General features: G+C 44.1%; 1 protein-coding gene across 1 annotated transcript in view; it reads left to right on the top strand.

Annotated features, from left to right (window-relative positions):
- LOC129840965 (choline transporter-like protein 1) overlaps positions 1-15,273 on the top strand; it is a 33,528-nt gene that overhangs the window by 12,352 nt on the left and 5,903 nt on the right. The window contains exons 9-11 of the mRNA XM_055909036.1: positions 2,168-2,354; positions 3,276-3,444; positions 3,793-3,949. Of these exons, the coding sequence (XP_055765011.1) occupies positions 2,168-2,354; positions 3,276-3,444; positions 3,793-3,949 (513 nt within the window). The remainder of the gene's footprint in view (positions 1-2,167; positions 2,355-3,275; positions 3,445-3,792; positions 3,950-15,273) is intronic.

Raw genomic sequence — 15,273 nt, 5'->3', positions numbered from 1 at the left:
AGACAGCAGTAATTCTGTAACTTTGGCCAATTTATTTCAATTAATCAGGGGTGCTGCAGCCAACTACTACCCCAGAACCCTTTGCGTGGCTTTGATACTATAAGGAAATTAATGATGAAGTGCAATTCTGGAGAGATGAGAGTTGCAGGCTCAAGTCTATCAGAACAAATAGAGAGGGAGATATCATAAAATGTTAATTTCATTCTAGCTTTGTGAGGGATACTGGCGCGCTTCTCACACAGCCACGCGTTTGTCTCAAACAGGTTACAATGTTGGTCAAACCATAAACCCGGACCGGCCCAACCCAAATCAACTCTTAGAATATGAGGCACGAGCTGAAAATCTACTTTTTTACGTTACGTTTTTTTGTGGGGGCAGGAGAATTAACAAATAGGCAACTCAAATGAACTTTGATCGTTTTTATTGTCATTTTTACATTTCAAAAAGTGAAAATAGTTTTTCATGCCTCGAGATGTACATGATCTGGCCAAATAGGTTCTCGAACAAAACAGTCCAAAATGGAAAGATCCGACTCAAATTAAGCACTGCATTTACATAAGTATTCAAACCCTTTACTGAGTACTTTGTTTAAGCACATTTTGCAGCATTTACAGCCTTGAGTTTTCTTGGGTATGAGGCTACAACCTTGGCACACCTGTATTTGGCGAGTTTCACCCATTCTTCTCTGCAGATCCTCTCAAGATCTGTCAGGTTGGATGGGGAGCATCGTTGCACAGTTATTTTCAGGTCTCTCCAGAGATCTTTGGTCGGTTTCAAGTCCGGACCCTGGCTGGGCCACTCAAGGACATTCGGAGACTTGTCCTGAAGCCACTCCTGGGTTTTCTTGACTGTGTGCTTAGGGTCGTTGGCTAAGGTCCTGAGCACTCTGGAGCAGGTTTTCAACAAGGATCTCTCTGTACTTTGCTCCATTCATCTTTCCCTCGATCCTGACAAGTCTCCCAGTCCATGCCGCTGCAAAACATCCCCACAGAACGATGCTGCCACCACCATGCTTCACCATATGGATGGTGCCAGGTTTCCTCCAGACGTGACACTTGGCATTCAGGCCAAAGAGTTCAATCTTGGTTTCATCATGCCAGAGAATCTTGTTTCTCATGGTCTGAGAGTCTTTTGGCGAACTTCAAACAAGCTGTCATATGCCTTTTACTGATGAGTGGCTTCCGTCTGGCCACTCTACCATAAAGGCCTGATTGGTGGAGTGCTGCAGAGATGGTTGTCCTTCTGGAAGGTTCTCCCTTATCCACAGAGGAACTCTGGAGCTCTGTCAGAGTGACCATCGGGTTCTTGGTCACCTCCTTGACCAAGGCCCTTCTCCCCGATTGCTCAGTTTGGCCAGGTGGCCAGCTGTAGGAAGAGTCTTGGTGGTTCCAAACTTTTTCCATTTAAGAATGATGGAAGCCACTGTGTTCTTAGGGACCTTCAATGCTGCAGAAATGTTTTGCTACCCTTCCACAGTTCTGTGCCTCGACACAAATCTGTTTTGGAGTTCCACAGACAATTTTCTCGACCTCATGGCTTGGTTTTTGCACTGTCAAGTGTGGGACCTTATATAGACAGGTGTGTGCCATTCCAAATAATCTCCAATAAAGTTGTAGAAACATCTCAGGGATGATCAATGGAAACAGGATGCACCTGAGTTCAATTTCTAATCTCATAGCAAAGGGTCTGAATACTTATGTAAATAAGGTGTTTCTGTTTTAGTTTTTTTTTTTTTAATCTGCAAACTTTTCTAAAAACGTGTTTTCGCTTTGTCACCATGTGTCACGTTCTGACCATAGTTCTTTTGTGTTTTCTTTGTTTTAGTGTTGGTCAGGACATGAGCACGGTGGGCATTCTATGTTGTGTGTCTAGTTTGTCCGTTTCTATGTATGGCCTGATATGGTTCTCAATCAGAGGCAGGTGTTAGTCATTGTCTCTGATTGGGAACCATATTTAGGTAGCCTGTTTTGTGTTGGGTTTTGTGGGTGGTTCTCTTCAGACGAAGAGGAGGAAGGCTGCCGTTACACCCTGGGGTATTGTGTGTAGATTGATGAGGATTTTTTTATTTAATCCATTTTAGAATAGGGCTGTAACGTAACAAAATGTGGAAAAAGTGAAGGGGTCTGAATACTTCCTGAATACTTCATATCCTGTATCCCATTTTCAGGTGATCCTACTGCTGCTGCTGTTCTTCATGAGGAAGCGCGTGGCACTGACCATCACCCTGTTCCACGTGGCGGGCAAGGTGTTCACTCACCTGCCCCTGCTGGCCCTGCAGCCCTTCTGGACCTTCCTCAGCCTCGTGCTCTTCTGGGTATCCTGGCTCGGTGTGTTCCTCTTCCTCGGAACCACAGGTCAGAATGGAATACAACTTTGTCACATTGTGAAACAGACATTTTTGTTAATGTCTTTATTTTCCCAGTTCAACAAGATATTTACGTCCAAATAAACATATTGTCAGTTAATTAGAAACATTTATGGAAACATTCCTCTACCTACCTACACACATACAGCGCAGATAAATTCTTCACATTCATTATTTTACACACTATCTTATTACAGAACTGGCAAACCATGGTTGACCAACATGGGTGACCTTAGGACCATCATAAGATTGTTCATGTCCATTCTAGTATTCTAATTGCTAATTCTATGTGATTAACACACTTATGTGACATTTTGGAACTGAAAGTGCATGGCTAGAGTGGCATGGCTCGACGCCCACTCTTATTTCGATTCTTGGGCCGGTCTGGTGCTGTGGGTGGCAGCTCGGGCACACAGTCAAAGAAAAGGTCTCTGAAATCTACCCACTGCATCATGTTCTCCCGCATCAACAACGACACCAGAGCAACCTCCAGTACAACAAAGCGTCATGTTTTTGTAGAAATCTGTCTGCCTACTATTTCCCTTTGTCTGCATTTTAGCTGTTCCTGGATGTTATTCAGATTGGAGTTCGATAAACTAGATAACGTTACAAAAGAGATTCCGTCAAAACTCATCCGAGCTGCAGTGTTTGTTGTTGCAAAATGGTGCCATCTTGCTGTATTATATTTGAATGAAAATATTTCCCCCAAAAAATCCTCCAAGAGCTTTCCAGGCACAAAATCATGATCCGTGAATGCCTTGCAGATCAGAGGAGATCAGCCTACCCCCAATCTTGGCTGTAGGGAACCCTGTAAAGAACGAGAAGATTGACCCCTAACCTTAGCTGTGTGCCTCTACAGGCACCCCTGTGCAGAGCGGCCTCGAACCCTGTCTGTGTGTAACCCCTACAGGTAGCCCAGTGCAGAGTGAGGAGACAGGGCTGGTGGAGTTTCGTATGTCAGGTCCACTCCAGTACATGGTGTGGTACCACGCTGTGGGCCTCATCTGGATCAGTCAGTTCATCCTTGCCTGCCAGCAGATGACCGTGGCCGGAGCTGTGGTCACCTACTACTTCACCAGGTCAGGAGAGAGTGTTGTGATGAAATACTATGTGATGAATTGTAATAAAAGTAATGGCATGCTTGTGATGTGTTCACTTGGAAATATCCCGTATCAGACCTGGGTACAAAATATAGTTTTTTTTTCTGTCAAATACGTTGGTTGCACTTGATTGAGCTTGCCTGGTGCATTTGAAACAATGGAATTGTCCCAAAAGTGCAAAGTACACCCATCTTAGCTACAGTACAGTGCCTGCTCTATTGGTCCATTTGTACGGACAATACTATTTTAACCCAAGTCAGTCCTGTATCAGTTAATTTGACTATTTACAACTCTTCTTCTTTTCCTCTATCCTGTGGTGGACATCAGGAATAAATCTCAACTCCCCATGACCCCCATTGTGTCGTCTATGCTGCGTCTGGCCCGCTACCATCTGGGCACCGTGGCCAAAGGCTCCTTCATCATCACCTTGGTGGAGATCCCTCGCCTCATCCTCACCTACATCCAAAACCAGCTGAAAGGAAAAGTACGTACTTTGTCTCATTCAGCTATATCAAATCAAATTTGTATTTGTCACATGCGCCGAATACAACAGGTTTATATCACTTACATCCACAATCAGTTCAAAGGCAGAGTATGTAGGGTGTTCACGCACTGGTCTAGAATGTTGAGGAAAAACGGGGCAATTCAAGAGAGTGCTACGCAATTAATTTCAAAATGTAGTTTTTTGTTGTTGCCCCTATGTCATTATAAATCTCATATAGTGAATAATTAAATTGTTCTCTACAACATTATAACCTTAATATACTTGTACTTTTTTATTTTATTTAACCTTTATATTGACAGGGAAGTCATACTGAGACTAGGATCTCTTCTACAGAGGAGCCCTGCATAAATACATCAAACACATACAATATACAAAATTACAAAACATATGAAGAAAAACAGACACATTTATCAACATAAGAGGTTTCCGGTCATTACTCTGAACTGACCAAGGGGAACATCTCATTCCAGAAAGCTCTGGAAGTTGTTCCACATAAAGGGCACAAAAAAAAACCTTAAAGCAGCTTTACCCATCTCTGTGGAGACCAAAGGGGCCTCCAAGGGTTAGCCAAACCTGAGACCGGGTTTTGGTCATTTGTAAATCTAAATTGAATTCATGATGATAGATACATAGGAAGTTTCTGCATGAGTGCTTTGTAGATAAACACAAGAAATTGCTGCTCTCGCCATACATACAAAGAGACCCAACCCACTTTTTGATACAAAACACAATGGTGAGTTCTATAACCGTGACCAGTAATAAACCTAAGGGCACAATGGTGAGTTCTATAACCGTGACCAGTAATAAACCTAAGGGCACAATGGTGAGTTCTATAACCGTGACCAGTAATAAACCTAAGGGCACAATGGTGAGTTCTATAACCGTGACCAGTAATAAACCTAAGGGCACAATGGTGAGTTCTATAACCGTGACCAGTAATAAACCTAAGGGCAAATGGTGAGTTCTATAACCCTCACCAGTAATAAACCTAAGGGCACAATGGTGAGTTCTATAACCGTGACCAGTAATAAACCTAAGGGCACAATGGTGAGTTCTATAACCGTGACCAGTAATAAACCTAAGGGCACAATGGTGAGTTCTAGAACCATCACCAGTAATAAACCTAAGGGCACAATGGTGAGTTCTATAACCGTGACAAGTAATAAACGTAAGGGCACAATGGTGAGTTCTAGAACCCTCACCAGTAATAAACCTAAGGGCACAATGGTGAGTTCTAGAACCATGACCAGTAATAAACCTAAGGGCACAATGGTGAGTTCTATAACCGTGACCAGTAATAAACCTAAGGGCACAATGGTGAGTTCTATAACCGTGACCAGTAATAAACCTAAGGGCACAATGGTGAGTTCTATAACCGTGACCAGTAATAAACCTAAGGGCACAATGGTGAGTTCTAGAACCGTGACCAGTAATAAACCTAAGGGCACAATGGTGAGTTCTATAACCGTGACCAGTAATAAACCTAAGGGCACAATGGTGAGTTCTATAACCCTCACCAGTAATAAACCTAAGGGCACAATGGTGAGTTCTATAACCCTCACCAGTAATAAACCTAAGGGCACAATGGTGAGTTCTATAACCGTGACCAGTAATAAACCTAAGGACACAATGGTGAGTTCTATAACCCTCACCAGTAATAAACCTAAGGGCACAATGGTGAGTTCTATAACCCTCACCAGTAATAAACCTAAGGGCACAATGGTGAGTTCTATAACCCTCACCAGTAATAAACCTAAGGGCACAATGGTGAGTTCTATAAACCCTCACCAGTAATAAACCTAAGGGCACAATGGTGAGTTCTATAACCCTCACCAGTAATAAACCTAAGGGCACAATGGTGAGTTCTATAACCGTGACAGTAATAAACCTAAGGGCACAATGGTGAGTTCTATAACCATGACCAGTAATAAACCTAAGAAACCTAAGGGCACAATGGTGAGTTCTATAACCGTGACCAGTAATAAACCTAAGGGCACAATGGTGAGTTCTAGAACCATCACCAGTAATAAACCTAAGGGCACAATGGTGAGTTCTATAACCGTGACCAGTAATAAACCTAAGGGCACAATGGTGAGTTCTATAACCCTCACCAGTAATAAACCTAAGGGCACAATGGTGGGTTCTATAACCCTCACCAGTAATAAACCTAAGGGCACAATGGTGAGTTCTTTAACCCTCACCAGTAATAAACCCAAGGGCACAATGGTGAGTTCTATAACCGTGACAGTAATAAACCTAAGGGCACAATGGTGAGTTCTATAACCCTCACCAGTAATAAACCTAAGGGCACAATGGTGAGTTCTATAACCCTCACCAGTAATAAACCTAAGGGCACAATGGTGAGTTCTATAACCCTCACCAGTAATAAACCTAAGGGCACAATGGTGAGTTCTATAACCCTCACCAGTAATAAACCTAAGGGCACAATGGTGAGTTCTATAACCCTCACCAGTAATAAACCTAAGGGCACAATGGTGAGTTCTATAACCCTCACCAGTAATAAACCTAAGGGCACAATGGTGAGTTCTAGAACCATCACCAGTAATAAACCTAAGGGCACAATGGTGAGTTCTATAACCGTTATCAGTAATAAACCTAAGGGCACAATGGTGAGTTCTATAACCATGAAAACTGCAAACATTTCTCTACACCCTATGGCAAAATGTGTAGAATTGCAGGAAATTAGCTGTAAAACGGCTAATTTTCCTCTCCACCCCATGGCAAAATGTGTAGAATTGCAGCAAACTTGCTTTAAAACGGCAACATTTTCTCTACGCCCCATGGCAAAATGGTGTTAAACATGATTTTTGAATGACTAGCTTATGTCTGTACCCCACACATACAATTATTTGTAAGGTCCCTCAGTCGAGCAGTGAATTTCAAGCACAGATTCACCAACAGACTACATGTAGGGAGGTTTTCCAATGCCTCACAAAGGGCACCCAAATGCAGACATTGAATATCCCTTTGAGCATGGTGAAGTTATTAATTACACTGTGGATGGTGTATCAATACGGAGAGGAAAGAAACCACTCAGGGATTTCACCTTGACGCCAATGGCGATTTAAACCAGTTAGAGTTAATTGGCTGTGATAGGAGAAAACTGAAAATTGTAGTTACTCCACAATACTAACCTAAATGACAGAGTGAAAAGAAGGAAGCCTGTACGCAATACTAATATTGTTTGTAATAAGGTACTAAAATAATTGAACTTTTTGTCCTGAATACAAAGCATTATGTTTGTGGCAAATCCAACACAACAGAGTACCGCTCTTCATATTTTCAAGCATGGATGTGGCTTCATCATGTTATGGGTATGCTTGTCATCGGCAAGGACTAGTGATTTTTTTTAGGATAAAAATAAAAGAAATAGAGCTAAGCATAGGCAAAGTCCTAGAGGAAAACCTGGTTCAGTCTGCTTTCCAACAGACACTGGTAGACCAAGACGATATTGAATGTTTATAAGTGGCCTAGTTAGAGTTTTGACTTAAATTGGCTTGAAAATCTATGGCAAGACTTGAAAATGGCTGTCTAGCAATGATCAACAACTAACTTGAAAGAGCTTGAAGATTTTTTTCAAGAATAATGGCAAATATTGTACAATCCAGGTTTTCAAAGCTCTTTGGGACTTACCCATAAAGACTAACAGCTGTAATCGCTGCCAAAGATGATTCTAACACATATTGACTCAGGTGGTTGAACACTTATCTAATACAAATATACAGTGGTTCCTCAATTAAAAGTTTTGTGATTATGCCACGGGACTTAAAGGTAATTTGTGGTTTAGTACGTTGTCCTGCGTCATGGCTTCATTGCTCCAGACCACCACAAGGGGGAGTTAGAGCACTGTTGATTGCACAGTCATATAGCCTCGGCACCTACATAAAGCTGAGTGACTCACTCATTCATGGTTTTGGATCAAAATAAATAAGTACCAACATTCTTTCTGATGGTCTACAATTGATCGCTAGTTTTGGTCTCAAATAAGCACGGTCTGTGAAGAGCGTTTAACTAAAATAAGCAATTTTGTTTTAAAAAAACCCACCAGGAATATATAGACCTAGACCTATGAACACTTAAAAAACGAGAGTCAGGGTTAGTGCTTTTGTGTATATTATTGGTTATCCTGACCTGGATGCCATGCATTATAGTCTCCAAAAGGAAAAATATTACCACCGTCTCTTGCACATTTTCCTTTCATAATGCATCCTTTTAGAGAGATAATTTTAACAGCGAATGGCAAGCCAGACAAATTAAAAGGACTTATTGTCTCACTCCATGTTAAAGAATGGCCTTTTTCCCCTTTATTAAGTTTACAACCACTCCACTTTCGGTTATTTGAAAGCAAGATCATCTCCAAAATATAGTTATTTTTTAAACAAGGAGATTATGAACTCTGCAAACAACGTTTCCAGAATGAGAATGAGAATGGTAAATGACTGGAATTAATACATTCATTCAATACCTTGGAATACAAAAGAAGCCATCCATCCACCCATTATGGGCTATTAGCAGGACAATAGACTTGCCAAGAAGGAGGGTAGGGGGAGAATTGTATCGTCAATTTCTCAAGTCAAAAAGTCTTGGTCTCTACCAGTTCATCTTTGCTTGTAGAGTTACGGATGAATGTTCTCAGTTGATGCCAAACAAGTTAGATCGGGTTTAAATCAGGAGACCTACATGTAGAGGTTAAACAAATATTTGTAGATATACTGTAGGCCTACCGTAGGTGTTGTAGGTCTTTTATTTAACCTTTTTTTACCACATAAAGGTCTGCTTACTCTGCCTTGTGTCTTGACCCAGTTTTTGCTCTCATTTGCAATGCAAACCCGGTTGGCAGTGTGTTTTGGTCCCGAGCAGACACTTTTCCGGCTTACAAACACTTTTCATCAAGCTAGCTTATTTCTATGGTGCTACCCGTTCCAGGGTTAGGACTGTATCCACCAGAGGACTTGAAAATGAGCCGGTGCTGTGTGGATCACCAAAACAAAGGTATTTTGGTTTCAGTACATTTAAAACATTTTTTATGTATATAGCCTATCAATGTGTAGACATACTGTGTAATAAAATTGATAATTGTGTAGTAAAAACATCAATGTGTTTCTGCAGAGCATACAACCATGCCGACAACCTCAAATGACTGCCTCGCCTGGTTCACCAACTACTTCTCAGATAGAGTTCAGTGTGTCAAATCGGAGGGCCTGTTGTCCGGACCTCTGGCAGTCTCTATGGGGGTGCCACAGGGTTCAATTCTCGGGCCGACTCTTTTCTCTGTATACATCAATGATATCGCTCTTGCTGCTGGTGATTCTCTGATCCACCTCTACGCAGATGACACCATTCTGTATACTTTTGGCCCTTCTTTGGACACTGTGTTAACAAACCTCCAGACAAGCTTGAAATGCCATACAACACTCCTTCCGTGGCCTCCAACTGCTCTTAAATGCTAGTAAAACTAAAAGCACGTTTTTCAACCAATCGCTGCTCGTACCCGCCCGCCTGACTAGCATCAGTACTCATTATGGGCTATTAGCAGGACAATAGACTTGCCAAGAATATGTGGACAACTACAAATACCTACGTGTCTGGTTAGACTGTAAACTCTCCTTCCAGACTCACATGAAGCATCTCCAATCCAAAATTAAATCTAGAATCGGCTTCCTATTTCGCAACAAAGCCTCCTTCACTCATGCTGCTAAACATACCCTCGTAAAACTGACCATCCTACCGATCCTTGACTTCGGCGATGTCATTTACAAAATAGCCAAAAACACTCTACTCAGCAAATTAGATGTAGTCTATCACAGTGCCAACCTTTTTGTCACCAAAGCCCCATATACTACCCACCACCGCTTTTCCTTCCAGTTCTCTGCTGCTAATGACTGGAATGAATTGCAAAAATCACTGAAGCTGGAGACTTATATCGCCCTCACTAACTTTAAGCATCAGCTGTCAGAGCAGCTTACCGATCACTGCACCTGTACACAGCCCATCTGTAAATAGTCCACCCAACTACCTCATTCCCCAAATTGTTATTTATTTTTGCTCTTTTTGCACCCCAGTATCTCTACTTGCACATCATCATCTGCACATCTATCACTCCAGTGTTAATGCTAAATTATAATTATTTTGCCACTATGGCCTATTTATTGTCTTACTACCTCCCTAATCTTACTACATTTGCACACACTGTATATAGATTTTTCTATTGTGTTTTTTTTCTATTGTGTTATTGACTGTACATTTGTTTATCCCATGTGTAACTCTGTGTTGTTGTTTTTGTCGCACTGCTTTGCTTTATCTTGGCCAGGTCGCAGTTGTAAATGAGAACTTGTTCTCAACTGGCCTACCTGGTTAAATAAAGGTGAAATTAAAATTAACATTTAAAAAAAAACATCTGTGGAGAAAGGGCTGGACAACACGCCGCACCGAAAAAACGCATGGTTCCACAGAATACCAACTGGGATGGACCCCGAGGCAAATGTGGCTTCTTCATCAACATATGTATGCTTTCGTTAATAAAATAATGATAAAAAAATACTCTTTCAAAATACAGATGTTTATTTTGTTATGGATCCTCAACGAATTACTATGGGAATAAATATCACTGAATGACAGAAATATTTGTAAGGGCTGTCTTTCTCCTCATCCTCGGACGAGGAGAGGAGAGAAGGATCTTCAGACCAAAACGCAGCATTTGGGAAATAAGCCATCTTTTAACTGAAACGTAAAACTCACGGACAGGAAACAGACTACATTGAAACGAAACGAACAGCCAAACAGTCCCGTATGGTAAATCCATGCAACGACACAGGAGACAACCACCCACAAACAAACAGTGAGAACGCCCTACCTAAATATGACTCTTAATTAGAGGAAAACGCAAACCACCTGCCTCTAATCAAGAGCCATACCAGGCAACCCAAAACCAACATAGAAACAGATAACATAGACTGCCCACCCAAAACACATACCCTGACCATAAACACATAAAAAACAACATAAAACAGGTCAGGACCGTTACAGAACCCCCCCCTCAAGGTGCGAACGCCGGGCGCACCAGCACAAAGTCCAGGGGAGGGTCTGGGTGGGCAGTTGACCACGGTGGTGGCTCCGGCTCTGGACGCTGTCCCCACACCACCATAGTCACTCCCCGCTTCTGTCTTCCCCTCCCAATGACCACCCTAAAACTAACATCCCCTAAATAAACGGCCAGCACCGGGACAAGGGGCAGCACCGGGACAAGGGGCAGCACCGGGACAAGGGGCAGCACCGGGACAAGGGGCAGCACCGGGACAAGGGGCAGCACCGGGACAAGGGGCAGGTCCCGGCTGATATACTCTGGCAGATCCAGGCTGAGGGACTCTGGCAGGTCCTGGCTGAGGGACTCTGGCAGGTCCTGGCTGAGGGACTCTGGCAGGTCCTGGCTGAGGGACTCTGGCAGGTCCTGGCTGAGGGACTCTGGCAGGTCCTGGCTGAGGGACTCTGGCAGGTCCTGGCTGAGGGACTCTGGCAGGTCCTGGCTGAGGGACTCTGGCAGGTCCTGGCTGAGGGACTCTGGCAGGTCCTGGCTGAGGGACTCTGGCAGGTCCTGGCTGAGGGACTCTGGCAGGTCCTGGCTGAGGGACTCTGGCAGGTCCTGGCTGAGGGACTCTGGCAGGTCCTGGCTGAGGGACTCTGGCAGGCCCTGGCTGAGGGACTCTGGCAGGTCCTGGCTGAGGGACTCTGGCAGGCCCTGGCTGAGGGACTCTGGCAGGCCCTGGCTGAGGGACTCTGGCAGGCCCTGGCTGGACGGCTCTGGCAGGCCCTGGCTGGACGGCTCTGGCAGGCCCTGGCTGGACGGCTCTGGCAGGCCCTGGCTGGACGGCTCTGGCAGGCCCTGGCTGGACGGCTCTGGCAGGCCCTGGCTGGACGGCTCTGGCAGGTCATGGCAGGACGGCTCTGGCTGGTCATGGCAGGACGGCTCTGGCTGGTCATGGCAGGACGGCTCTGGCTGGTCATGGCAGGACGGCTCTGTAGGGAGGAGAAGGAGAGACAGCCTGGTGCGTGGTCTAGGCACTGGCTGCGCTGGAGAGGAGGAAACAGCTGGAGAGAGAACCCGGAGAGACAGCCTGGTACGGGGGGCTGGTACATGGAGGTGGCACCGGGTCTACCGGACCGTGAAGGGGGACACGTGCTCTTGAGCACCGAGCCTCCCCAACCCCACCAGGTTGAATGGTCCCCGTAGCCCTGCCAGTGCGGCGAGGTGGAATAGCCCGCACTGGGCTATGCAGGCGAACCGGGGACACCACCTGTAAGGCTGGTGCCATGCACGCCGGCCCGAGGAGACGTACTGGAGGCCAGATACGTTGGGCCGGCTTCATGACATCCGGCTCGATGCCCAACCTAGCCCTCCCAGTGCGGCAAGGTGGAATAGCCCGCACTGGGCTAAGCACGCGTACTGGGGACACCGTGCGCTTTACCGCATAACACGGTGTCTTACCAGTACGACGCCTTCTACCTCCACGGTAAGCACGGGGAGTTGGCTCGGGTATCCTACCCGGCTTTGGCACACTCCTCGTGTGCCCCCCCCCCCCCAAGAAATTTTTTGGTCTGACTCACGGGCTCCCAACCGCGACGTCGCGCTGCCTCCTCATACCAGCGCCTCTCAGCCTTCGCTGCTTCCAGCTCCTCCTTGGGACGGCGATATTCCCCTGGCTGAGCCCAAGGTCCTCTACCGTCCAGGATCTCCTCCCAAGTCCAGGAGTCCTTGTTGCTCTGTAGAGCATTCCCTTGCCGCTTGGTCTTAGTTTGGTGGGTGGTTCTGTCACGATCGTGTGGAGGATTGACGGACCAAAACGCAGCTTTAGGAAAATAAGCCATCTCCTTTTATTGGTGAAGAAGGCAAACGAAACAAAAACACTTAAACACTAAACAACACAAGAAAACGATCGTGAAGCTAAACAACGATGTGCACACACTGGCTACAAACGTATCACATAGACAACTACTCACAACCAATGAAAGCCTATGGCCACCCTAAATAAGGCTCCCAATCAGAGACAACCGAAATCAGCTGTCTCTAATTGGGAACTCATTCAGGTAACCATAGACTCTCCTAGATAACTAAACATACATAGACAACGCTAGACACCTGAACTCAACACAAACCCATATACTACATCCAATAACCCCTTTACCATAGAAACACCCAAAACCAACAAAACACAAACATTCCCCATGTCACACCCTGACCTAACTAAAATAATAAAGAAAACAAAGAATACTAAGGCCAGGGCGTGACAATATTGGAACAGAGTAGGCCTTGATCCATGCCTGGGCCTGCAAGACACACAGTTGTTTGTTTGTCGGACGAACCATTGGGTCAAAACTACAGAACAGAACAAAACAAGAGAACACATTATTCATCCACATCTACATCGAAGTCTGTGGAGGGCTGAGTACATCCTTTATTGTATTCACTTGTACAGTATCAACATGATATTTACTTGTAGAGCTAATAAGAGACTAAAATCATTGTGGGTAAATACAGTGCCTTCAGAAAGTATTCATATCCCATGACTTATTCCACATTTTGCTGTGTTACAGCCTGAATTCCAAAATGATTCAATTGATTGTTTTTCTCACCCATCTACACACATACACAATAATGACAAAGTGAAAACATGTTTTTTTGAGAATATATTGAAATTGAAATACAGAAATATCTCATTTACGTAAGTATTCATACCCCTGAGTCAATACTTTGTAGAAACACTTTTGGCAGCGATTACTGCTTTGAGTCGTCTTGGATATGCCTGTATCAGCTTTGCACATCTGGATTTGGGGATTTTCTCCCATTCTTCCTTGCAGATTTTCTTAAACTCTGTTAAGTTTAATTGGGGAGTGGTGGTGAACAGCAATCTTCAAGTCTTTCCACAGATTTTCAATGTGTTTCAAGCCTGAGCTTTGGCTGGGCCACTTAAGGACTTTCACATTCTTGTTCTGAAGCCATTCCAGCATTGCTTTGGCTGTAGGCTTGGGGTCATTGTCTTGTTGGAGCTTAAATCTTCACCCCAGGATAAGGTCATTTGTGAAGCAGGTTCTCATCAAGGATTTGCCTGTATTTGGCTCCATTCATTGTTCCCTCTGTCCTTACCAGTCTCTGCCGCTGAAAAGCATCCCCATAGCATGATGCTACCACCACCATGCTTCACGGTAGGGATGGTGTTAGACGGGTGATGAGTTGTGCTGGTTTTCTCCAGACATAGTGCTTTGCAGTCACGCCAAAGAGTTACATTTTTGTCTCATCAGACCACAGAATCTTTTGCCTTCTGCTCTGTCTTTCGTTTGCCTTTTTGCAAACCCCAGGCGTGCTATCATGTGCATTTTTCTCAGGGGTGGTTTTCGTCTGGCCGCTCTCCCATCCATCCCATATTGGTGAAGTGCTGTAGAGACTGTTGTCCTTCTGACAGGTTCTCCCATCTCAGCCAAGGAACTCTGTAGTTCTGTCAGTGGTCATTGGATTTTTGTTCACCTCCCTGACTAAGGTCCTTCTTGCCCGGTTGCTCAGTTTGGTTGGACGGTCAGCTCCAGGCAGAGTCTGGGTAGTTCCATGTTTTTTTAAATTTCCCACTGATGGAGGCAACTGTGTTCTTGGAAACCTTCAACACTCTAGAAATTGTTTTGTACCCTTCCCAGATATGCCTCATCACAATTCTATCTTGGGAGATCTACAGACAGTTTCTTAGACTTCATGGTTTACTGTAGTTTCTACTCTGACATGCACTGTCAACTGTGGGACCTTTTTATATAGACAGGTGTGTATCTTTATAAATCATGTACAAACAATTGAATTGGCCACAGGTGTACTCCAATCAAGTTGTTGTGACATCTCAAGGATGATCAAAGGAAATTGGATGCGTCTGAACTCAATTTGTAGTGTCATGCAAAGGAGTGTGAATACTTTTGTAAATGAGACATTGCTATATTTCGTTTTGAATACATTTGAAAAAACATCTAAAAACATTTTTTCACTTTGCATTATGGGAAATTGTGTGTAGATGGGTGAACAAAATAATATATTTAATCCATTTGAATTCAGGCTGTAACACAACAAAATGTGGAGTAAGTCAAGGGGTATGAATTTTCTGAAGGCACACTGTATGTATATATGAATAATCTAAGCAACATAACTTTTATTACTTATTTAAGTTAATTCCAGTTTCGTTTTCATTTCCAGTAAATACAAGCATTTATTATCCATATTAAGATGTACAGAACAGTTTCCATTTTCATTTGAT

Source organism: Salvelinus fontinalis, chromosome 42 (assembly GCF_029448725.1).
Source record: "Salvelinus fontinalis isolate EN_2023a chromosome 42, ASM2944872v1, whole genome shotgun sequence".
Taxonomy (NCBI): Eukaryota; Metazoa; Chordata; class Actinopteri; order Salmoniformes; family Salmonidae; genus Salvelinus; species Salvelinus fontinalis.
The sequence above is the reverse complement of the archived record's forward strand: the minus strand, read 5'-3'. Positions and strand labels throughout refer to the sequence as shown.